Below are 25,031 nucleotides of genomic sequence, written 5' to 3'. Positions count from 1 at the left end.
TCATTGCCTATATTATCATTCTTAGAACATGCATATTAAAAGATTAAGGTGTAAGTGCCTTAAAAATGCAATCTATTCTCAAATGAATCAGAAAAAAATATAGATAAATATAAAGAAAGGAAATGTGGCATACCTTAGCAATTTGTGGATGAGGGAAATATGGGAGTTGTACTATCCTTGCCACTTTTCTGTAAATTACTTAAAAAGAAAAACTTTAAGGAATTAAAAAAAATAATAGTACTGCCTTTAACATTCCATCCACATCTTTTAATGCACACAAATTTCTGGAGTGTATTCAGAAGAGGGAAATTGCAGAGTCATAAAGTGTGTGTATCTTCAACTTGATTAGCTTAATAATTTACAAAATGCCATGCCCCTGACATCCTTATTAATTTTTATTTATGCACTACCTTTCTCTCTCACTGAAATGTAAGGTCGTTCGCTGTGCCATCAAAGTGTAGGCCGTAGAATCGCAGCATCAGCCTCACCAGGGTGCCGGCTAGAATTGCAAATATTCAGACCACCCCACCCCCGCCAGGCTTGCTGAATCAGAAACTCTGGGGGCACGTCCAGGAATCTGCGTTTTCCCAAGTCCTCTAAGTGATTATAAAGTCTAAGCAGCGCTATCTGTGATTCACTAGGGTGCGTATGGCTTGCAGACCGCCGTCACCAAAGGAGCGAACAGCGGAGCCCTGGATCACGGGTTAGACCTTGCAGGAACTAGAGGGCAGCGCGCCCTCCCCAGGACACCCTCCCTGCGCGGGCAGCTTCGCCTGGACCCCCCGACTGGATGGGGAGGGGCGGCCGGACGGGGCGGGCCGGAGGCTGGCGTCCCCGCCTCCACAGCATTCCGCTCGTCGCGTTGTGCTGTCCTCCTGCTTCCTTTCCTTCTTGCTCCCCTCCTTCCTTCTTTCCTTCCTTCCGCCGGGCGCGATGGAGACGGGGCGCCGCGCGGCCGCGGCGCTGCTGGCGCTGTTGTGGGCGGGCTGCGCGCTGCGCTCGGGGCGCGCCCAGTACGAGCGCTACAGCTTCCGCAGCTTCCCGCGGGACGAGCTGATGCCGCTGGAATCGGCCTACCGGCATGCGCTGGACCAGTACAGCAGCGAGCACTGGACGGAGAGCGTGGGCTACCTGGAGATTAGCCTGCGGCTGCACCGCCTGCTGCGCGACAGCGAGGCCTTCTGCCACCGCAACTGCAGCGCCTCGCCGCAGCCCGAGCCCGCCGCCGGCCTCGCGCGCTACCCAGAGCTGCGCCTCTTCGGGGGCCTGCTGCGCCGCGCGCACTGCCTCAAGCGCTGCAAGCAGGGCCTGCCAGCCTTCCGCCAGTCGCAGCCCAGCCGCGAAGTGCTGGCCGACTTCCAGCGCCGCGAGCCCTACAAGTTCCTGCAGTTCGCCTACTTCAAGGCAAGTCCGCCCCGCCCCTCCGCCCAGGCCCCGCCCCCGGGTCGGGCCCCGCCCCTCCGCCCAGGCCCCGCCCCCGGATCGGGCGCCGCTCCTCGCTCTGGGCGGTGTCCCTCCGCCCCTTCTTGACCTTGTTCTTTCTCACCCATTGCTGACAGAGGACGGTTTTAAATCCTGGTCCTCTCATTCTTCGTCTTGCAGATGAAAATACTTTTCTGTTCTGAGGCGGAGAACGTACCTAGAACGTCTAGCACAGTGTCTGTCATTTGAAGACGGACTCCTTTTTTGGTATATACCGTTTAAAATCTCCTTTTCTCAAGTGAGGCGTGTTTTCAGTAACCGAGCAGAAGAGGACATGGGGCGCCGGCTGGTCCCTTTAAAGAGGAGGAAACTGAAGCCAGGAAAGGCCAGGGCTCCTGGGAGGGATACCTCCCTGCCTGGAGGAGCAGAACTCCCGCGTTGCGTTTCATCAGGGCTGGCGCTCTCCGCCGGCTCTCTTTCGTCTAGAATGTAGCGCAGTTGTCGTCCTCCTTTTTGTGGGCTGCTAAGATTCTGTCTGTGATTGCTGGCTAAACATAGCCATAAATTGCAGTTCCTTGTCCTTTAAAGTCCTTGACTGTGGGGACCCACACGTTTTAAGAGTGGTCTGAATTCCCTGTTACTGGATAAAGAGGTTTTGAAGGTCTTAACTGAGTTTTGCAAAGAGCCACCTCAAAGCCCAATTTCTACTTTATCTCATTGAAAACGATTTTTAAAAAACTTTGTCGTGAGTCTTTGGGCTGCAAGATCTGTTTTTCATATTTCCCTGAAACGGAGCCTCGAGTATGTTGCATTCATATGAGCCATAAAATAGCACAAAACCCTAAATAGGAGGAAAGTTGGGTTATTTCTATGCCTAGTTACAGTTTTATATAAAATATCAGATTTGTGAGTGTTTGTCCTGGCAATGAAAAACGGTTTTAAAATAGAACCGGGGGTAAGATTAATACATTCCCAACACACTGAGGAATGTAGGCTGACTCATTCAAGCACTATTTTTTAGGTTAAAAATGACTTGTTTAATCCTCTCTCTTTTTTGTAGAGCTTTCGGCAAATACGTTCTGAACCAAATCTGAGAGGCATAATCAAGAGGGAAACGTCTTATTTTTAAACGGGGAGAATAGTGGAAGCTCTGATTTCTTTACTATTGATTTACGGGTGAATTTGAAACAAGTGTTACAGGGATGAGAGGAGGAACATTTCCCTGTGACCATCAGGCCTGGGTTTCCTCCATCGTGGCATCCTCAAAGGTTAGGAAGGTCTTAGCTTCTTTTCAAAACCCTTTGTAAGTCTTGTAACAATCACTTACTTAAAAGTCAGTAAAATACCATCTGTCTTGGCAGTTTGCAATCTCTTTACAGGATAGGGAAATGTTTAGAATTTTATAAATAAACCAGAATCTTCACTTACTTGCTCCAACTGAAAAATCACTGAAAAAGTGATTTGGGGTAGTGATATGTATGGTTGATGTATTTTTTTTCTTTAATGATATTTATATTGTCAAACTCTGTTTCTGAGGAGAGGAAAAATAATTGATGATAGACACATATACTCCACCTGGCACCGGAAGGCTGGCCATAGTAGGCTCTGGAGACACAGTGCTGTGTGCCGTAGCAGGATTTGGGTAGATATGGCTGTGTCACTCTGATTTGCAGGCCTCTGTCTCAGTGATTGAGGACGAATGCTGAGATGAACACGATGACAGGGTTGGGGGGTTCAGACTGTCAGAGTGAGGTGAGGAGGTGTGGATATGTGATCTTTTGGAGAAGGGGTCATGCCCCTGGTGGGTGGCCCTCCAGCCCACCCTGGTTTTCATGCCACCAGCCTATCTTAAGTTCCTGTCATGAGCTGTGGGTTCTCTCTGGGACTGCTGTCTCCATGAAATGCTCATCTTCCCCACAGGCCGAGGGAAAGGTGGGCCCCAGCACTATATCAAGTCCTTGATGACTGTTGGACTCTTGAGCAGCCAGAGCTGGCTGCCTCGCACACACACTTACCCCACCTTTGCCTGGACCTGGGTCTGTCCTCCCCACGATTTAGGAGTGGCTGGCTTAGCAGGCGACTGGGGGCTGCTGTCTCCTAGGAACCCGTGGCAAGGTAGGTGCCCCTCTCCCCCAGCCCACTTCTCCAAAACCTGCTGGGGGTCTTTCAGAGGTTTAGCTGCCACGATGGGACTCCATGCTCCAGCTGGCAGAGCTGGGGTTAAAGTGAGTAAAGTCTCCCTTTCCTCTTCAGGAAGGAGTTCCATTTTGTAAAGCTCAGGTCCTGAGTGAGAGCCCTTAAGATTCCCGCTCTGTGCCCCTCTTTTGAAGGGCTCTTCTGAGAATCAGAGAATCTAATTTCACTGGCAGATGCTTTAAAAGGGCTGCATTCATACATCCTCCCTTCATTCCTGCAGCCAGACTGGCCTTTTCCCAGCCCGAAGTGCAAAGCTGTCCTTAGAACTCTTTCAGAGGCAGCCCCTCTCAAGGCCACAGTCCCCCAGATAGCAGCAGTGACCTCTGGGAGTCTGTCCTCGTCACCCCCCGCCACTTCTCCAGGGCAGACACTGTCTCCAGATGACTGGGCTCGCACTCTGGGGCAGATCCTCACAGGCCTGTGCTACCTTTGATTCTCAGAAATCCGGAGTGTCCCAAATACCCCTTTATTTTCTCTCTCTAAACCTGATTCCCGAGTGTCCCTCTGGATTGGCTGGAGGAGCCTCTGGGCACGTGTACGGGGCCTCCCCTCCCACGGCCAGGTTATGCCGTGATCCCAGGATGCCCATGGGGGTGGGGAACCCCTCTGGTTGATGCTCACGTGTCCACACAGGGAGGTGTCCATAACCCTCTCTGCCCACCCCTTGAGCCCCCTCCTGGCCGCCCCAGGACACCATTCCTCCCTGAGGACCTCTGCTCTCCTGGGCTCTGCCTGCAGGTACAAAACCTGGAGGTCTGGGGCTCCTGCAGACTCCACAGGGGACTTATTTCTTGCCTGGGGGCTTCCTCTTCCTCCCTCTTCTTCCCGCAGCTCCCTCTCCCACTTTGCTCCTCTTCCCACACTCGCCAAGTTCCCTCACGAGCAGGGGCTTTTGTCATGTTCCTGTGATCTGGCCAGACAGCCACCTCCCGTGAGGCAGTGAAACTCAGAATCAGCCGGCCAGCACCCATATGGAGAAAAGAGAGGGAAATATGACCGCCTTTTATGACAGTATGATGTAGTCATGATGTGTCCAAGTCACTGGTACTTATGAGTCCTGCCTTGTCCTGGGAGCTGTGCCACATCCCAGGAATGCAGACACTGCTGGGTCCTTGGAGGATCAGAGCCTGGAAGCGTGTTAGCTCTCAGGGTGGTGCGAAAAGGGAGGAGACAGAACACAGGGTGACATAAAAGAGGCTCTTGATCCAGGTTGCTGGGAGGTAGGGGGCACTCCCTTGTATGTAGGGTACATAAAGGCAGGGGTTTATTCCCCCACTGTTTTGTTCATTATTCCGGACCCACTTCCTCGAACAACGCCTGGCCTGTAGGAGGCTCTCAACACGTATTTGCTGAGTGAACGGATGAGAAAGTGAGGAGGTGGTGGGGGTTGTCGAGAATGGTGAAGGAGAGGGTCTGGGAGGGACCTGGGAAATATCAATATATCTGTCAAGGTTCTGGCAGAAAAGATGCAGTATACTCATATCGGGTAATCGGAATATTTAATAATGAAGTTTTTTTTTTATATTGAAGTATAGTTTACAATGTTGTGTTAGTTTTGGGTGTACAGCACAGTGATTCAGTTATATATATAAATATTTTTCAGATTCTTTTCCATTGTAGGTTATTATAAAATACTGAATATATTTCCCTGTGCTATATACAGTAGGTCCTTGTTGTTTATCTATTTTATATATAGCAGTGTGTCTATGTTAATCCTGAAGTCTCAATTTATCCCTCCCCCCACCCCAATAAGGGGGTTATTTACAAAGGCTAGCGACAGTGGGGTGTGACCCCCACCCCAGGCCAGAAGGGGCAAGGGAGGGAATGGAGAGACCAGGTGGAGGGGTGTGACCTTCAGTTAAGAGAGCGACTGTGCAGGGGGCAGGCCAGGACACTACACAGCCCAGCCATCGCCTCTTCCCCTCCTTCAGTCTCCTGGTGGGCTTCTCACTGATGAATCCACTGGAAGCCAGAAGGCAGGAGGGTCCACTGGGACAGCCCTTACAGCTAGCCCCCTGGCATGGTGCAGGGCAGAGACAGTGGAGTGTGGCTGGGACAGGCACACAGAGGCCATCTGCTCACCTTCAGAGGATGAGCACTCGTCCAGAGTGGCTGGACAAGGTCCTGCTGGGCCTTGGAAGTCGCTGAACCCTTAGCTGAAAACGTTGTGTAGAAGCACAAAGTTGCTGAAGGACTGAACAGACCGTTCTTGTTTTGCAGAAATCTCGCTCACCACCCAGTGAGTAGCTCTTATCTTTCTCCTTTGTACTTTAGGCAAATAATCTTCCGAAAGCCATTGCAGCTGCTCACACCTTTCTGCTGAAGCATCCTGGTGACGAAATGATGAAGAGGAACATGGCTTATTACAAGACCCTGCCTGATGCGGAGGACTACGTTAAAGACTTGGAAACCAAGTCATTCGAGGTATATTTGGGTTTTTACACGGTGGTTAGTTGCAATGTGAATCGTTGAAGAAGGGTGTCTCAACGAACAGCTGTTGACATCTTAGGACCTCTAGTGATTTTTGATGGTATTTGATAAATATTATGACAATAGGAATGATTGCCTTTTTAGCACAAAGTTGATACATTTAAAAATGAGAGTTTACATTCCATGATGCTTTTAAAGCCACTTTTCCTTCAAATGCCACATTTTAGAAGTATGGTCATTTGATCATTCAGTTTTAAGCTGGTAGAATTAAGACATGCATTGAAAATCATCTGAAAATGACCAAGAACAGAAGAAACAGAAATATGTCTTCATTTCTTTTTTTTTCCTTTTAAAAAAATTTTTTTGGAGGCAGGAGGTAATTGGGTTTATTTATTTGTGTTTGGAGGAGGTACTGGGGATTGAGCCCAGGACCTCGTGAGTGCTAAGCATGCACCCTACCACTTGAGCTATACCCTCCCCCACCATTTCTTCTTTTTTAAATTTCTTTTTATTGAAGTATAGTTGGTTCACAGTGTTGTGTTAGTTTCAGGTGTACAGCACAGTGATTCAGTTATACATGTACCTACATATATATTCTTTTTTTGATCCTTTCCCATTGTAGGTTATTACAAGATATTGAGTACAGTTCCTTGTGCTATACAGTAGGTCCTTGTTGTTTATCTATTTTATATACAGTAGTGTGTATCTGTTAATCCCAAACTCCTAATTTATCCCCCCCCCAATGCCTTTTCCCTTTGGTGACCACGGTTTGTTTTCTGTATCTATACTGAGTCTATTTCCAGTTTGTAAATAAGTTCCTTTGTATCCTTTCTTTTTAGATTCTACATATAAATGATATCATGTGATATTTGTCTTTCTCCGTAAGTCTTCCTTTCTGATGAAACTAGGAAACCTATATTTTTATACACACACTATGTCTGAAGGCAGAAAGGGAACAGAGGCACTAGGGGGACTGACTCGACCAATTAGAGGCTCCTGACATCTGCACATCTGCAGAGGGCAGTTCTGATGAGGATACGTGAGGACCAGAAGAAGGGGAAGAGTCTAAGCCCTTTGAGCACGTACTGTTGTCAGGGCCGTCGCGCTCTGGGGGCTGGGTACCAGTGGCGGGTGGGCGTGGTTGAAAACACAGGGATGTGTCAGAAGTACCCATGGGAGCGGTTAGATCCCAAGGTCTGGCTCAGGGTTTCCTCTAGTGAAACCAGACTGCAAGCTCACTTTTTCCACAGGTGGTGACCCTCAGACGGAGTGGGCAGTCTCTTTCCTGGGGCCTTCAGTTTTCCAGGGAAGGATGCTCCAACCCTCTGCAGGGCTGCTGGGGTGTCCATGCTTGTCTGCTGGTGTCCGAGAGCCAGTCTGGGGAGAGTGATGGGGCCTCACAGCTGAGTCGGAGACCTCACCTGCTTCCTGGCTTTCCGCCCACCCTCGACCCAGCTCTGCTCTGCCTCGTCCCTGGCCCCTCAGCCTTGAAGGGTAGAGTCTTTAGAATAGCTCACCAGTCCCTGGCGAGGAGAGGATTTGGGAGATGTGATCCGTCCAGTGAGCAGGTGGGCGCTGCAGGGAACCCAGGGCTCCCGCAGCCCTGCTCAGACCCTCAGCCCTGCTTTCTGTCCTGTGCCTCGTGCCAGCCTCCGTGGTCCCCGGTGCCTGCAGGTGCCTACGGGTGTGTGGCTCACCTCCCTTGCAGACCCTCCTCTGTGATAATCCCACTTTCTGTCTTCCCAAAAGTTGTTGAAATCTCTTGTCTGCTGCTTGCTCCTTTCCCATTCTCCCGTAAAGAGGACTGAAGCCTTTGTACTGTCTTGCCTGCCTGTATTCATCAGGTTTGGGGAGCAGTGTGCACGTGGGCCGCACCTTGTGCTTAACTGCAGACAGCTGGGCCTGCCTGCCCTCCTTGGAGTCCTGCTGGGCGTGGCGGGCTGTCCCCCGGCCCGCGTGCCCAGGGCCCCCTCTCCGCACAGCTTCCTTGCGCCGCTGCCTCCCCGCTGCTTCTGCAGAGCCAGCGGCCTGCAGTTGCTGCTCCTTTACCCCGTCTCCAGGCAAGGCCCCTGACTGTTTCCCAGGGTGCCACCTGCCTGGGAGGTGTAAGGAGATCCACCCTCTTTACCTGAGGCCTTAAATTTGGTGAAAATTCCAGGCCCAAGGGGTAGCCCTCCAAGACCCCAAATCCAGAGCAGCTGGAAACAAAACTCCGCATGGAGAGCCTCATGCTTATTTCAAGACCTGTCCTGTCTCCTCCAAGTTAGCAGGTTTCTGCATGTGTCCAAGATCCTACTGATTTCTTGTGAGACCAAGCTGCTTCCTCAGCCCGAGTTACTCCTTTTACCTGGTCGACAATTAGCAGGAATTCCTGGAAGTTTCCTGAGTCTGGCACGTGGCCGCCCGCCCCAGGATGCATGGTACTCCTGGTTTCTGCTTCGCTGTTAGGGGGTGGGTGTCCAAACCTGCTCATAAGCTTGCACCTTTTTCCTGACCTGATTTTTAAAAATCCCCCTTATGAAGTATACTTTATTTAAAACTTGTTTACCAATTTCAAGTGTGTAATTCAGTGAGTTTTGACAAATATAGCAGGCAGCCATGTAACTACCCCTATAATCATGATTTAGAAAACATTCTCCTTCGCTAGAAAGTTCCCTCATACAGTCAAGCCTTTGCCCCAGCCCCAGCCCCAGCCCCTGGCACCCACTGCTCCAATTTGTCATGATGGTTTTCCCTTTTCCTCGATTCAAACTTGATTTTAGGGGGAGGGTAGAGCTCTGTGTATGCCTAGCATGCACGAGGTCCTGGGTTCAATTCCCATTACCTCTGTTTAAAAAAATTTTTAAAAAAACAAATAAAGAAACCTAAAATCACCTCCCCGCATTAAGCTTGGTTTTATTATCAAGGGCTTGCTACTTTTTGATTTAACTTTAATTTTTTTTTCAGGGGGTAGGTAATTAGGTTTATCTATTTATTACTTCTGGGGATTGAACCCGGGACCTCGTGTGTGTCAGGCTGAGCTATACCGTCCCCCTACTTTTTGAATTCGGTGAAGTGAGGAGTGTGCCCCTGTGAACAGGGTAGAAAAGTCTAGACATGAGGGAGTCACCGACTGGCTTCCTGTTGAATTAAGGGTGAGCCTGGTTTCTCCAGAACTAACGGGAGTGGAGCTCCACGAGGTCTGATCCAAATCCACCTCCCTTCACGTCTGGAGTTTGCTCGGCTTCTCTCTGCTTTCCAGAGCCTGTTCATCCGAGCCGTGCGAGCCTACAACGGTGAGAACTGGAGGACGTGCATCACGGACATGGAGCTGGCCCTCCCTGACTTCTTCAAGACCTTTTATGAATGTCTCGCTGCCTGCGAGGGCTCCAGGGAGATCAAGGACTTCAAGGATTTCTATCTCTCCATAGCAGGTAGTGGTGGGCGGTATCCTGGATACATGGGGCATCTGTCCCTGTGGGAGCCCCATGCCTGCTGGGTGACTTGAGTGGCTTTTGAGGGACTTTTGAGCTTCAGTATGAATGGGTAACTGGGGTGGCTGAGACCTGCCTTGATCAGCCTCTGACTTGGCAGGGGCTTCTGGAGAAACAGTGGGTGTGGTGTTCAGGCACAGACCTGCAGAAGAGGTCCGCCTCCTCAGCCCTGCTTGATCACAGATGCCCACAGGCTTTTGGAGAAATAAAAATGGGCCCCTAAGCAATGCATGCCTCACATTACTGAGATAATTTGATTGCGGCAACTTTCCAGCACATGTAAAGGTAGAAGGCCACCTGGGCGTCCTCTCATTCCCACCCACATCACAAAGCAAATCCCAGTGTTATATCACTTCATCTGTGGCGGTTCAGTTGTGGTACCTCTAAAAGATAAGGACTCTTTTTTTTTTTTCCCTCCAACATAACCACCAAACTATTACACCTAAAAGAATTTTAACAATAGTTCCTTGATCTCGTTATCAAGTATCCAGTGTCCCATTTATCTCAGAAATGTCATAAACGTGTGCGTGTGCTGTAATTTACTATTTGTTCGTTTGAATCAGGTTCAAAGGAAGGTCCACATGTTGCACTTGGTTATCTTTTTAAGGTTTGATTTTTAACAAAAATGTGACCGTTTTAAGCATCTGTAAGTGTACAGTTCAGTGGCGCTCAGTACATTCACATCATTGTGCAGCCATCACCACCATCCATCTCCAGAACTTTCTCATCTTCCCAAACTGAAACTCTGACCCCGTTAAACACCAGCTGCTCACTCCCCTTCCCCCTCACCCCTGCGTGGCAACCACTGTTCTCCTTTCTGTCTCTCTGATTTTGACTCCTCTGGCTGCCTCATATAAGCAGAATCATACAGGATTGGTCTTTTCTTTCTTTAAATTTAAAGTATAGTCGGTTTACAATGTTGTGTTAATTTCTGGTGCACAGCATAGTGATTCAATGATACATAAACATACATATATTCCTTTTCATACTCTTTTCCATTATAGTTGAATGTAGTTCCCTGTGCTCTACAGTAGGACCTTAGTATTGGTCTTTTTGTGACTGGCTTATTTCATTTAGCATAATATCCTCAAGTTCCATCCCTATTATAGCAAATTACTTGTCTTTTCAATCTCTTTTAGTCTATAGGTTCTTCTGTCATGTCTTTTTCCCCCTCACTATTGAAGAAACTGCCGTTTATCCTATAGAGGGTCCCAGGGCCTGGATTTTGCTGACTGTATCCCCTAGTCCTCTGCCTTCTGTATTTCTTATGACTTGGTAGTTGGGTGTAGAAGCTTGATCCGACTCAGGTTTGATTCTTTTTTTGTTGGGGGGGGGAGCAGGACTACTTCCTAGCTGGTGCTGGGTTCTCCTATCAGGAGGCGAGAATGTCTGGCTGCCTGTCTCTGTGGTGCTGGCAGCTGCCGGTGCTCGTGCCTGGACCTCACACCACATGTCTTGGCCAGTGCTCCTGCAGCCTCCCTTCACACTCTGGTGTCAGGAGTTCTCCTGGTACTCACAACAGAGGGAAGCCAGCCACAGGCTGCTTACTTGGAGCTGCCGTGTTTCAGCTGTAGATTAAAAAAATATTTATCAGCAAAGGTAACATTAGGTAAGCTCTGACTAGAGACCAGGCTTTGTTCTGTGTTCTTTTTGTGTATTATCTCAGTTTTCTAACCCTATGAGAAAGGTGCTGGCATTCTCCCTTTTTATAGCTGAGAAAGCTGAGGCATAGTGAGTTAAGTCTTGTCCATTGTGTCCTTGGGGGAAGAGCTGGTATTTGAACCCAGGTGTTCTGACTCCAGTCTTACCTCTTTTTTTTCAGTGGAGGTACTGGGGGTTGAACCCAGAACCTCATGCATGCTAAGCAGGCACTCTACCCCTGAGCTATACCCTCCCCTGCCACCCAGCCTCACCTCTTAATTCCAATGAAATAGTGTCTCACCTGCGCAGGGGTACATTGTACTTAATCTCAAACTTTATTTCTGAGAGTTAATATGTGCACATAGTATAGGTTGTGAAAGACTTAAAGGAATAGACTGTGAAAAATACGTCTCCTTCTGTGTCAGTCAGAGTCCTGACCAGAAATAGACGGTGCACATCCATCAAGGTAGCTCAAGCAGGAGTTATTTACAGGGAAGGGATAGCTCAGGGGGAGAGTGTGTGCTTAGCATGCACAAGATCCTGGGTTCAATCCCTAGTACCTCCTCTAAAAATACATAAATAAATAAATAAACCTAACCTCCCACCCCCAATAAAAGAAGGAGCTATTTACAGAAGTGTGGGTGAAGGGTGACACCAGTGCTGGTGGCTGAGCTGTTATCTCCCAGGCTGAGGGGAGGAAGGAGAAACAGCCAGGCAGAAGGTGTCTCCCAAAGGCTGCACCCTGGGAGAGGCAGTGGCCTTCAGCTGGGGGAGGCACCAGCCCAAGACGACCACGCAGTGGGGGATCCAGGGCAGTACCTTGCCAACCTCGTACCTGCATATATTTAAGTTTGAATTGCAAATAGCGACAGGAATTTATCAGTCACATATCCACATTTGAGCTCCTGTCACTATTTACAATCCAAACTGAGCAAACTTAAAATTGCAGGGTATTTCTTAGATTCTTTGACTTTTTATTTGTATACTTTTTTATGCAGTGAAAATCTGACTTCTCAAACACATAGCATATTTCCTTATGTGCTTTTCTTACCTTACCTAAAACGGTTTCAAGCGTATCACACCAACACAAATGCTAACAATACTTCTGAGGGATGTTTAGGATGTCTTTGTACGTCTGTAGTCCTTCCCTCTGTGCCATCCAGCATGGTAGGGAACCATCGGCCAGTCATGGCTAGTGAGCACTTGAATGACACTGGTCCAGACTGAGATGTGCTGTGAGTGTAATGTAGACACTGGACTGTGTAGACTTAATACAAAAAAAGAATAATGAATATCCTACATCTCATTGGCTCAGCTGGTCCTACGGCCCCAACCTAACTGCAAAGGAGGCTGGGAAATGTAGTCTTTGACATCTTTCTCTGTTACTCTATTCCCACCCACCTACTCTCCTTTAAAGGCTGTGTAAGGGGGGAGGGTATAGCTCAAGTGGTAGAGCACATGCTTAGCATGCACGAGATCGTGGGTTCAATCCCCAGTACCTCCATTGAAAAACCAAATAAGCAAATAAACCTAATTACCCACCCTGCAAATAAAAAAAGGAAAAATTAAAGGCTGTGTGGATTCTCTTGTTCACATGTACCATCATTTATTAATCACCATCCTAGTGATGGAAACTTAGGTTACTTCCAAGCTTGTTTGCTATGTGTCCCTAGGTCTAAAGAAAATTTTCCCAGAAGTAGACGACTGAGTCAGACGACATGTGTGTTTTAACCTTGGAAAAATTTTGCCAAGTTGCTCTTCAAAAAATTTGTTCCCATTTTTTCCTACCATCAGAATCTGAAAGTTTGAGTCCCACCATTCTTTCCTTCACACCGGGTGTTGTCAGATTTTTAACAGTTTACATTACTTTAGATTATACTTCTTAATTACAAAGCCTGTTCTCACAATGTTTTATTAGCCACTTTTATAATTTCTGTTAACATCCTTTTGGCTTTTTTTTTTTTTTAGCAGGCTTTTGTCTTTTTCTTATTGATTTTAGGAAATTTTGTATATGAAAGACTTGAGCCCTTCATCATAAGCATTGCAGATATTTTACTTACGTCATTTTATCATCTATCATTATCATTTGTCATTTTTACCTTTTACCTTCATTGTTTAGGGGCAGGACAGAAGTGGTATTAAGAAAGTAATGAACAATCTTATGCTCACCAGGGAAAGGAGGTGAGAAGGGATAAATTTGGCAGTTTGAGATTTGCAAATGTTAGCTACTATATATAAAAATAGATTAAAAGAAAAAAAACAAATTTCTTCTGTATAGCGCAGGGAATTATATTCAATATCTTATAATAACCTTTAAAGAAAAAGAATATGAAAATGAATACATGTATGTATATGCATGACTAGGATATGATGTTGTACGCCAGAAACTGACACATTATAACTGACTATACTTAAAAAAAAAAAAAGAATGGATGAAAAAAAGAAAATAATGGTGGCACTACTCTGAAAATGTATGTGTGTTCTTTCAGATCATTATGTGGAAGTTCTGGAATGCAAAATACAGTGCGAAGAGAACCTCACCCCAGTTATAGGAGGCTATCCGGTGGAGAAGTTTGTGGCTACCATGTATCATTATTTGCAGTTTGCTTATTATAAGTGTAAGTAATCATCCAGGAGGTCTGGGCAAGGCACCTGATCCTTCTAAGCCTCAGCTTCCACATCTGTAAAGTGGGGATAATAGTCCCAACCTCATAAGATTGTCGTGAGGATTAAATGCACTGATAGCTGTGGAATGCTTAGGGAATTCACACACTAGCACAAAGCAGACTATATAAGTGTTGTTGTTTTTATCATTCTTTCCTTTCCTCCACCTCATCAGCCTTACTTTTCAGATCGTTAAAAGAGTTTCACTGCACTTGGTCCTCCCCTGGCCTGACGTTGGAGTTTATGTCAGAACCTTCCAGGTGGACAGCGGGGAACACACGTGAGAGAGGAAGGAGTTCAGAGTTCAGACTTCAGGGCTGGTCTCTTCTGGCTTCCCTCCTCTCCCTGTAACCTTGGGGCTGGAACAGCACATACCTTGGTGGTTCAGTGATCAGCATGGGAGGTTACGAGGGTCAGTTGCAGCAGGAACGACCCTGCCCTACTGGTGAAAAATACCTGGGTCCACCGGCAGGTGCCTGGCTGGCTTCCCCTTGGCCGCTCTGCAAACTAAGGCCAGTGCTGGGGATTCAGGGATGTCCTGGGAGGAGTGACATGTGAGCTTGTCTTCCACAGCCCTCCTTCCCTGCTGTGGCCACTCTGTTCTTTGTTGGGGCCCTTCTGTCCACAGCAGCCCCCTACCTACCTACCTCTTAAGCCCACCTGCTGTCCTGAAAACCTTGCCTGGTGAAGGTTAAAAAAGGGGAAAAAATTGTTTTCTTTCTCTCTCTCTCTTTTCAAATTTTTTTTTAAATTAAAAAATTTGAGGGGAGGTATAGCTCAGTGGTAGAGTGCATGATGCTTAGCGTTCACCAGGTCATGGGTTCAATCCCCAGTACCTCCATTAAACAAACAAACAAACAAACAAACCTGATTTACCCCTACACACACCAAAAAATTCTTATTTTTAATTTTTGTTGGTACTCAAGATTGCTCCTGAGAAGTTTCTCTGAAACTGTCATTCACACCAGGTCTTCCTGAGGAAGGTAACTGGGCTCTCTCTGCAGTGAACCTGATTTTAGAACAGCCTAAATCTCATTTAAGGATGCAGTGGAAGGTCCTGAAATGTCCCTGGGTTGGGACGTTTCTGAGATCAACAGGAGGGCGAAGTGGCTTTTTAACAGATGTCCCCTTTCATGGAGGGAGGGATGAGATTTTATTTGCCACGGTCCCCTGTGGCACCAGCAGTCTGGTAAAGGATTATTTAGCACAGAGGATGAGAGCCTAGTTCTGTGTGATAGGACAGCATTTCACTCACAGTAAGTCCCCAGCAAATGTTTACTGATTGCCTTCTAGCATGGAAGGGGCAGTTTTCTACTAGGCTGTGGTTTTACTTATGAAGAGCCCTCTCTTTAAAATATCAGTGATTGATTAGTGCTCTTTCTAAAGGGCTTGTAGTACAGGCTTGTTGCCGTGAACCAAACATCTTGGAGAAACACGAAGAAACTTCGAAAGCAAACCACCCCTTCGCACCCTCCACCTCTCCTCCCCAAGCCCCAGTGTTAATTGTTGCCTTATATTCATCTACACTTGGAAGAGCCTTGTTTTCATGAGAATTGTTAAAAATTACATACTTATTTTGAAACGTGTAGAAATTTAAAAACAGACATTAGGATGTCTAATGAACTCGTGTGCCCATCCCCCAGCCTCAACATTTATCAACACTTTGCCGATCTTGGGTTCGCAGTTTATAGATTTTCTGTTGGCTAAAGACATAAGCTAGTGTTTTTGTTTCATTTTCATGAGAAGCCGTGCTAGCACGTCACTGAGCTAGCCTCATGATGGACTCTGAAGCTTGGGTCTCCCAACCTCTGGGCAGGCTTGGTTTCGGTGGGTGCGCCTGGGAACACTGGAGTTCAGAAGTATTTCAGACGCTTCCAGGCTCTGGCAACTCACTAGTCAATCCTTTGAAATCCCTCATTTGCTCTGAAAAATCACTCTGCATATCAGAAACGTTGGCAAAACCTTTTAAACACTTGAAAAAACAAACTTCTAGCTTTTCCTGCTCCCCGCCCCACCGCCAGGAAATCTTTGCTTTCTAGATTATAGGTAAAGAGTATGAGCAAAATTTACTTTTTCAAAGGCTGCCCTGTTTTGAATTCTTTCCAAATTACCTACCCCAGGGCATTTCTTGCGGGCAGGCCCTGTGAATAGCAAGTGTCCCTAAGCCCCGGTTTTTAAGTTGCTGTTACGGGAAATAACCACCAGGCGGCAGGGTTTGGGCAGGTGTTATTTACACGCCTCAGGCTCTGAATAGCAAGTGTGCCCAAGCACCGGTTTTTAAATTGTTGTTACAGGAAATAGCCACCAGGTGGCAGGCTTTATCCATGCCTAAGATTTGGTTACCGTGGCAACCAGCGCTTTAGCAAAAGTCGCGTTCCTGGGTTGTCAACTGGAGTGGAATGTGCTAGAACGAACACCCAGGGGTCTTCTGTCTCATTCCGTCTTCCCTCTTTTCCCTTCATCCCCCAGACGAACCTCAGGATGCCCATCATCTCAGGTTTCCCGGAGGTGGCGCTGCGGAGAAGCTGCTTGTTGGGGACTTTTTGCTTTAGGAAGCTGCGCTTGCGGGGCGGGTGGCTGGTGACTTGTTGGCTGACCTCCTGTTCCTCTCTCCTCCTGCCCCCAGTGAACGACCTGACGAACGCGGCCCCCTGTGCCGTCAGCTACCTGCTCTTTGACCCCGACGACAAGGTCATGCAGCAGAACCTGGTGTATTACCGGTACCACCAGGACAAGTGGGGGCTCTCGGACGAGCATTTCCAGCCCAGACCAGTACGTGCCAGGGCACCAGGCGTCCGGCCCCTGCCTCCTTCCCCTTCCTCCCACCTCCGGGAGACTGCTCTGCACCTTAGGAGAAGGGTTATTTCCAAAATGAAGGGAGACTCAAATTTTTTCTTTCTGTAGGTTTTTTTTTTTTTTCTCTTTTAACATTTTATTGCTTTATTCTCATTTCTGAATCAGTAAAAACTTTGCAGAAATATTTCACTTAGGAAGTGAGCTTCCTTTACAATCCCATGTATTTCTCTCTCATACTGACATGTAGCTATGCATTGACCATGTGTACAGCATGTATTTGTTTAGTTTTACAAAAACAGGATCGTACTTTACAAGCTGTTTTGCGACTTGCTTTGTCTCAATAATTCATCATGAACGTTTTCCCCAACACACATATACCTGCTTGATCTTTTTTTCTTTTTTCTTTCTTTCCTTTTTTTTTTTTTTTTTTTTGACATCTTCCTTGCAGGCTTGTTTATGGATGGATAAATTTAATTCCCTTGATGGACTAACTCAGCTTTGCATGTGTTGTCAGGGAAATCCATGGATAAGATGTTACTTTTAGAAGATCTTTTCTAATTGATCTTGGCCCTTAACTTGTATTTTCACTGAGATTACTGTGTGCTGTCCCGGTTTTCCTTACATAGTCTCCCCTCAAGTTCCTGCCCGGCCGACACGCAGGCACAAACACACACACACACACGCTTTCTCTTTTATTCACTCGGAGTTGGCCACTCTTTTTTTCAAATTTAGGTATAATTCATATACAGTAAAATTCATGCTTTCCAAATGCACGATTCAATGATTTCCATATATTCACCATGCTGGGCGGCCATTTCTACTATTTAATTTTAAACCTTTTCATCACCCCCCCCCCCAAAGAAATCCCATACCCTGCTTCCCCTGCCCCAGTTCTCCCATTAAAAGGCCGGTCATATACTGTTCTCTGTGTCTGGACAGGAAGCCGTCCAGTTCTTTAACGTGACTACACTCCAGAAGGAGCTGTATGACTTCGCTAAGGAACACATCATGGATGACGATGAGGTAAGTTTTCATGTTTAGCGCTCGTCCAGCCAAGAGAAAACGTTACTCACATCTTTGCTAAAATCACTTGGAAGGCCGAGGCGTCCCGGAAATAAGAAACAGAAAGGGACCTGGAGAAACACAGTTCCTGTGGGCGTTTTAACCAAAGTCAGAGCGCTGGCCTGGGGGCCGAGGTGGGTGTGGCTTTCTAGGAAACCCAGGTGAAGCACCGCGTTTCCTGACAGAGGAGGAGGCTGCTTCTGGGGGCCCATCCCTCCCAGCCAGCCGTCAGCTCCTAACCTGATAAAAATGCAGTGAGTTTGCAGCCACTCAGCCCAGCAAAGACCCTGGGAAACCCACATCCCAATTTTTCTGTTAGATCTTTCCTTTCCTTTCCTTTTCGTAAATTAGGCATTTTATCCTTCCCTGGGATTCTCTCTCTCTGGGATTGCTTGAAGTTCCTGATACAGCCTCACTCAGCTGACTCCTTTTGTGGCAGAGACTCAGCTGGGTGGGGGCAGTCACTCTGTGGTGGGGTAGCCTCGTCACAGAAAAGCCATCGTTAGGGGTAGCGTATAGAGAGATACATCTGGAACAAACTGGAAAGTGCTTTGTGAGACAGTTGGGGACTTGCCAGCCACTGGAGCTGGAAGAGAGCTGTGAGCTTGCTCTGGTCTGACCCCTCACTCCATAGATGGGAGCGTGGGGGACAGGAAAGTTCTGAGAGCTGCTGGGCCAGACCCAGGGGCCCTGAGCCTCCACGCCTGCTCTTTGCACTGCTCCAGTTTTCAGGGAAACACTTCTTGGTAAGATGGATCGTGGAATTTGTTCTCTGCGCACAAATTTGCCTGGGAGGGACTCACCACAAGCACACATTTAACTCCCCTGAGCCTCAGTCCTTTGTCTACAAAATGGGATTAGTAACGTTGACCACACAGGGTTGGGAGCATGAAATAACACGTTGCACGTGAGAGTGCTTCTAAACCAGGAGGTGACACCTGTGCGGTGTGTCTTCGGTAGGGTTTTCTTGAAGCAGAGCCTGAGAGAAGATCGCAAGGATGCTGAAAAGAAGGAAACGCTGGCCAGTTGCAAATGAGGTTGGCTGCTGCAGTTTCAAAAAGTGGAAAAAAGCGTATTTAGGAAAAGGGGGCAGGGAGAGTCCCTGATTATCTAGCAGGCAGCTACTATTGATATTCTGGTATCTACACCTCCAGCTTTTTTCCTGCACATTTCCGGTATATACTCACCACACACTTGAATGCAATTATATATCATGGCTTTTCCACTTACCAGTGTAGTGTGAGCAGTTTTCCTTGTTATATTTTTCTAGAATAGCTTTATTGAGATACAATTCACATATCATAAAATTCTCCTTTCTTAAGTGTACAATGGAGTGGGTTTTAGTATATTCATAAAGTTGTGCCTCCATCACTGCTGTCAAACTTCAGAACATTTTCATCAGTAAAAGAAAGCCCAGACCTATTGGCAGTCACTTCCTGTTCCTTCCCCTGTGCCCATCCCAACCCCGCCCCCAGCTCCCGGCAAGCACCAACCTGCTTTTTGTCTCTATGGATTTGTCTGTTCCGGACGTTTCATATGAATGAAGTCAACAGTATCTGGTCTTTGTGATGAGCTGCTTTCACTGGGCATAATGTTTTCCAGGTTTAGCTGTGTTATAACATGCATTGTGTTGCATGTAAAAATTCCTTTTTAAAAAAATTTTTAAATGGAGGTACTGGGGATTGAACCCAAGACCTCGTGCATGCTAAGCACATGCTCCACCACTGAGCTATACCCGCTGCCCCCTAGAAAGTTCTTTTTATTGCTGAATAATACTCTACTGTATGGATATACCACATGTTTATTCCTTGGTTGATGGACATTTGGGTTGTTTCCACTTTTTGGCTACTTTGAATAATGATTTGTACAAATTTTTGTTTGGGCAAAAGTTTTCAATTCTCTTACACTCAAGAGTGGAATTACTGGGTCATATGGTAACTCTAAGTTTAACTTGTTGAGGAACTGCCAGGCCATCTTCCAAAGTGGCTGAACCATTTCACATTCCCCCCAGCAATGTCTGAGAGCTTCTAATTGGCTACGTCTTCATCATCACTTACCGTGTCAGTCTTTCATTATAGCCATCCTAGTGGGCGTGAAGTGGTTCCTCATAGTGGTTTTGACTTGCATTTGCCTGTTGACTAGTAATGCTGAGTTTATTCATATGCTTATTAGCCATGTATGTATCTTCTTTGGAGAAATGTTGAGTCTCTTCAAATCCTTTGCCCGTTTTTTAATCAGGTTCTTGTCTTTTTATTGTTGAATTGTAAGAGTTCTTTATATATTCTGGTTAGAAGCCCCCTGTCAAATATATTACAAACATTTCCTTACAATCTGTGGGTTGTCTTTTTATTTTCTTAATGATATTTTAAAGCACAAAAGTTTTAAATTTTAATGGAATCCAGCTTATCTATTTTTTCTTTTGTTGCCTGTGTTTTTGGTGTCAGACCTAAAAAACTACTAGCTAATCCAAGATCACTAAAATTTACTATGTTTTTTCCCTAAGATTTTTATAGTTTTAACACTTGCATTTAGATCTACACTCTGTTTTTTCTTAATTTCATATATGATGTGAGGTAGGGTTTTACTCTTTTGTATGTTCATGTAGATTTGTCCCAGCACCATTTGTTGAAAAGACTTTCTTTCCCCATTGAATTGTCTGGTCACCCTTGTAGGAAGTCAGTTGACCTTAAATGTGACGGTTTATTTCTAGACTCTCAAGTCCATCCCATTGATCTAGATTTCTGTCCTTGTGCTGGTACTGCACCGTCTTGAGTACTGAACTTTGAACTACATTGTGAAATTGGGAAATGTAAGCCTTCCAACTTCGTTCTTCTGTTTCTAGATTGTTTTCACTCTTCTGGGCCCCTTGCATTTCCGTATGAAATATAAGAGCAGCTTGCCAATTTCTGCAAAAGGCAGCTGGGATTTCTGATAAGAATTATGCTGACTCCGAAGATTTCTTTGGGTAGTATTGACATCTTAACAGTATTAAATATTCTGATCCATGCGTGTGGGATGTCTTTCTACTTATTGAGGTCTTCTTTAACTTCTTTCAATAAGATTTTCTCATTCCGTTATTCTTGGTGCTATTGCAAATGGAACGGTTTTTCTTATTTTCATTTTCTAGTTGTTCATTGCTGGCGTATAGAAATACGGTTGGCTTTTGTATATTGATATTGTGATCCTGCAAACTTAATTGAACCTGTTTATCCGTTCTAATTTTTCTGTGTGTATGTGGATTCCTGACGAGTTTCTGTATACAAGATCATGTTATCTATGAGTATACATAACTTTGTGTCTTCTTTCCAAGTCTGAATGTCTTTTATGTATTTTTCTGGCTAATTGCCCTGGCTAAAACGTCTAGTATGATGTTGAATACAAAGAGAGAATGGAAATCCTTGTCCTGTTCCCAGTCTTTTTTTTTTAAACTTTTTTTAGGGGGGAGGGTAATTAGTTTTGTTTGTTTATCTACCTATCTACCTATCTATCTACCTATCTATCTATCTATCTATCTATCTATCTATCTATCTATCTAATGGAAGTACTGGGGAATGAACCCAGGACCTTATGCATGCTAAGCATGCTCTCTACCACTGAGCTATACCCTCCCACCTTGTTCCCAATCTTAGAAGGAAAACATTCTGTTTCAGCACTAAGTATATTCTTAGCTGTAGGTTTTCTTGTAGGTGCCTATCAGGTTGAGGAAGTTCCTCTTCTGTTCCTAGTTTGTCACATGTTTTTATCATGAAGTGGTGCTGAATTTCGTCAGATGCTTTTTCTGCATCTATTGAGGTGATCATGTGGTTTTTGTTAGCCTTGTTAGTTAATGCTCATTATAAAGTTGACTTTTTAATGACTAATATTCCACAGCATGCATTTTCAAGATAAAGCTCTTTTTCTAGCATTTAGGGTGCTTCCAACTTTTTGCTTTTATAACTATCGCAGCAGTAACTAAGTCTGTTACCTCTTCACTGATCATTTCCTTTGGATAAATTCTCAGAGATGGAATTCCTGGCAATGACTGCTTTGAAGGCTTTTAACATACAAGAACAAGATATTTAGAAAACAAATCACAAATATTAGAATAAGATGAGACTATGAGATTTAGTGAAGCTCTCTCATGTCACAGATGAGGAAACAAACTCAGAAAGGTAGAGTGACTTGCTCAAAGTCACACGGCTGGTTAGTAACCACCTAATGAATAGATCAGGCTTATTCCAGGCTTTAAAACTGCTAGGATTCTTACAGGAAACAAATCATATCCATTGAAGGGGGAGCAGGGAGGGGCACATTAGGGGTATGGGATTAACGGATACAAACTACTATGTATAAAATAGAGAAGCAACAAGGATATGTTGTGTGGCACAGGGAATTACAGCCATTACTTATAATAACTTAATTAAATATAAACGGTAAAAATACTGAATCACTATGCTGTATACCTGGAATTAATATAATATTGTAAACCAACTATACTTCAATTCAAAAATTAAAATTAAAAAACAAAAGGGAAAAAATAAAATGACCAGGATTCTTGGACTTGGTACTCTCAAGATAATAGGGCTCCACGGAAAATCCAAGAGTAGTTGGTTATTAAACTGAGGCTTTAGAATTGTGAAAGAATGTCTAAAGAATGAGCTGTGTTTTAATTATATATCAAATGATGGCAAATGATAATATGAAATAAACTATACCCAAGACAACAGAATTCTTAGTTAATCTTTAAAATTTCCAAAGGACAAAATGCTACTTTGAAGCAAAGCCTCAGTACAGTTTAGCCCCTGATACTTGTGGTCCCCTCCCTTTTGTCTTCCTGGGGTTGAAATGTGTGTAAGAACGCCTGAGAGTCTGTACACCGGTGAAGCATTTTGCAGAGGCCCTATTTGTTTTAGAAAATTTGCAAAGCAAGCTGAAATAGATGCTTCACATTTCGGGTTCTGATCATTGTTTGCTTTGGGAAAGTTTAAATTTCTTAGATTATAATTTGCTGGAGTGATTTATTCAGGGCATGCTCCCCGGGAAGAAGGGAAGTGAGGGGTGGGGGAAGGAGCCAGGTAGACATGTGGTTTCAGCGGCAGCCAGGTTAGCCGGATCCCGTGGGGGAGCGCTGGAGTGTGAATTGTGCCACCAGGCTCTCCCTGTCTTCTGCCGACCGTCCTATCAGTCTCCTGTTGGTTGCTGGCAGCAGCAGCCCCCTGGTGGGGCCACTCCCTGAGGCCAAGTTCAATCATGCAAAGAAAAGGCAGCTTTCAGCCACGAGACTCCCCCCCCCCCACCGCCCGCACCTGGGGGATGGGTGTCTGGAGAGCAGATCTGAGCGAGGTACCAACGGCCTCCGCCCCACGGGCCTTCTAGGGCCATGTGTTTCTTTCATGTCTGTGGCCGTGGACACTTGCTAGTGAGCTAGCAGCAAACAGGACCATCGTCCCCGGGTCCCAGCAGCCACACGGCAGGAAACAGTAACTCTGGGAACAGACGTCACGGCCACACACGACATCCCTCTGCCACATGGTGTTTTCCTTTCTGGGCCCAGAAAGCAACTGAAGAACTTTGGGCTTTCAAGCAGTCGTCTTCCACTCCCATACCTTGAGTGCCTCATCTCAGGCGTGATGTGGTAGAGGTATTTGATGAAAATAATACGATCCATTTTGTGTTTCATGTACTGGATCGATTTTTTAAACTATTTTCAGATGCTGAGCGATTTTATGAATCTCTCTGTATTCAGATATCAAAAGGAGCAGAGAAGCTCTTGGCCAGGGATGGACGCCTCTGTGAGGGAGGCCAGGCTTTGGCAGAGGGTGGTCACCATCGGAGGGGCTTGGCTTCCTTGGTGGCTCACTCATTCCCTGCAGTCAAGGGAAGCTGTGTCATCAGCTGGTGGCTCAGATGTATCGGGGGAGAGACATCATCGCAGAGAAGATCAGAGAGCACGCTGGGCTGTTCCAGGTAGAGGCTTAAGGCTGGTTGCAGAAGGAGGGAGCTGCTGGGCTCCTGTGCCGACAGTGGGCAAGTGGGTCCCTGTCCCCCAGCGTCTCTCGTTTGAGTGGAGTGGCTGCTTCATTGACACCAGCCGTGTGCACAAGTACATGCTGTCATTCACTTCCGGCAGGTTGACTGAGACCTGTGTGTGCCAGGCTCTGGGGAAAAACCGGAACCCAGGTCCTGGTCCTGGAAAAGCTCATGGTCTGGTGATGAAGGCAGAAAGGGAACAGACAGAAAGCCTTCCTGTGGCGTCACTGCTGATGGGAGGGGGTGTAGGGACAAGGGAGGGGTGCGCAGAGGAAGGGGCACTAAACAGGGTCTTTCAGAGGGTGCTGGACTGCCCCTGTCACCCGGGCCATCTGTGGGGGTCTCGGAGCACTGGACTCCAAGTTCACATGGAAGGGAAGCCAGGCCCCTCCCAGAAGTCAGATCCTGTTGGCCCGAGGGGCGGGGGAAAGGCTGCTCCAGCCCCCAGGTGCAGGCAGTACATTCCTGGAAACAGTCTCTGCTCATCAGCCTTTTAAGGTCAGGGAGCCCACTTAACCGCGGTGCCTCGTTGTCTCTTACAGGGAGAGGTTGTGGAGTACCTGGATGACCTCTTGGAGCTGGAGGAGCCCAGCTAATGCCCCGCAGCCAGAGACACCTCCCTTCCACGTTCAGGAAACACAGACTCTTCCCTTTCCCCGCAGCCCAAGTTGTTGATACCTCAGAGCCTTCTCTCTGCTCTGCGGAGTGAAAGCGAAGCTCCGTCTCTCGCTCCGTCTGACGAGGGGTGAGCCTGCGTCCCCGAGTCCCCCCCGCCTCCCAGCCGCACACTCGCTTTCTCCATGTTCATACCTGCCTTTCTCACCACTTTGGTCAGAAGGACAGCTTTTCATGGTTGGGGGTTTGTTCGTTTGTTTCCAGAAAATCAGTATATTTTAAATAAGAAAAATTTCTCTCCAAGATGGTAATTATAAAAGCCTCCTCAAGCCTTTCTGCTTTTCCAGACTTTGGTATCCTTTCTCCCCACCCCTGACCCAGCAAGGACGGTGAGGACAGAGGCTAAATAAAACGTCTGCACGTGGTCTGCCCTGCACCCTCTGTGGCGCCCGTTGGAAAAGAAGTTGGGTGGGCAGTGTGGAGGACAGAAGGGTGGCTTTCGCCAGACCCTTTGGCATCTCCGAGCCCCACAGTAGTCGGTCAGTCCCGTTTGAGGACAGCGTCGGCCGTAAGTGAGGGCAGGTGGCTCAGCCCCTTGGGCCCGTGTAAGGCCGTTCTACTCCGAGTGAGGCAGGAGCCGTGAAGCAGACCCGAACCTCAGCTGACTTACATTTTACAAGGATCAGACCGGCTGCCAGCTCGCGAGAAGCCTGCCAGTGAGCA

The 25,031-nt window shown here is 46.7% G+C and overlaps 1 protein-coding gene across 1 annotated transcript; it reads left to right on the top strand.

Annotated features, from left to right (window-relative positions):
* Window positions 1–327: 327 nt before the first annotated feature.
* On the top strand, window positions 328–24,733 carry CRTAP (cartilage associated protein). The gene is made up of 7 exons (XM_074345343.1): window positions 328–1,404; window positions 5,893–6,042; window positions 9,290–9,461; window positions 13,652–13,780; window positions 16,453–16,598; window positions 17,562–17,645; window positions 24,236–24,733. Exons 1-7 carry the CDS (start codon window positions 934–936, stop codon window positions 24,287–24,289), a joined length of 1,206 nt encoding a protein of 401 aa, XP_074201444.1. The 5' UTR covers window positions 328–933; the 3' UTR covers window positions 24,290–24,733.
* Window positions 24,734–25,031: the final 298 nt, after the last annotated feature.

This window comes from Camelus bactrianus, chromosome 17 (assembly GCF_048773025.1).
Source record: "Camelus bactrianus isolate YW-2024 breed Bactrian camel chromosome 17, ASM4877302v1, whole genome shotgun sequence".
Taxonomy (NCBI): domain Eukaryota; kingdom Metazoa; phylum Chordata; class Mammalia; order Artiodactyla; family Camelidae; genus Camelus; species Camelus bactrianus.
The sequence above is the reverse complement of the archived record's forward strand: the minus strand, read 5'-3'. Positions and strand labels throughout refer to the sequence as shown.

Bases quoted from the DNA above. Each gene is read 5' to 3' on its own strand.
- CRTAP (XM_074345343.1), top strand. From the start codon at position 934: ATGGAGACGGGGCGCCGCGCGGCCGCGGCGCTGCTGGCGCTGTTGTGG. The intron at 1,405-5,892 runs GCAAGTCCGCCC...TTTGTACTTTAG, and splicing joins TGCAGTTCGCCTACTTCAAG to GCAAATAATCTTCCGAAAGC. The intron at 16,599-17,561 runs GTACGTGCCAGG...GTGTCTGGACAG, and splicing joins AGCATTTCCAGCCCAGACCA to GAAGCCGTCCAGTTCTTTAA.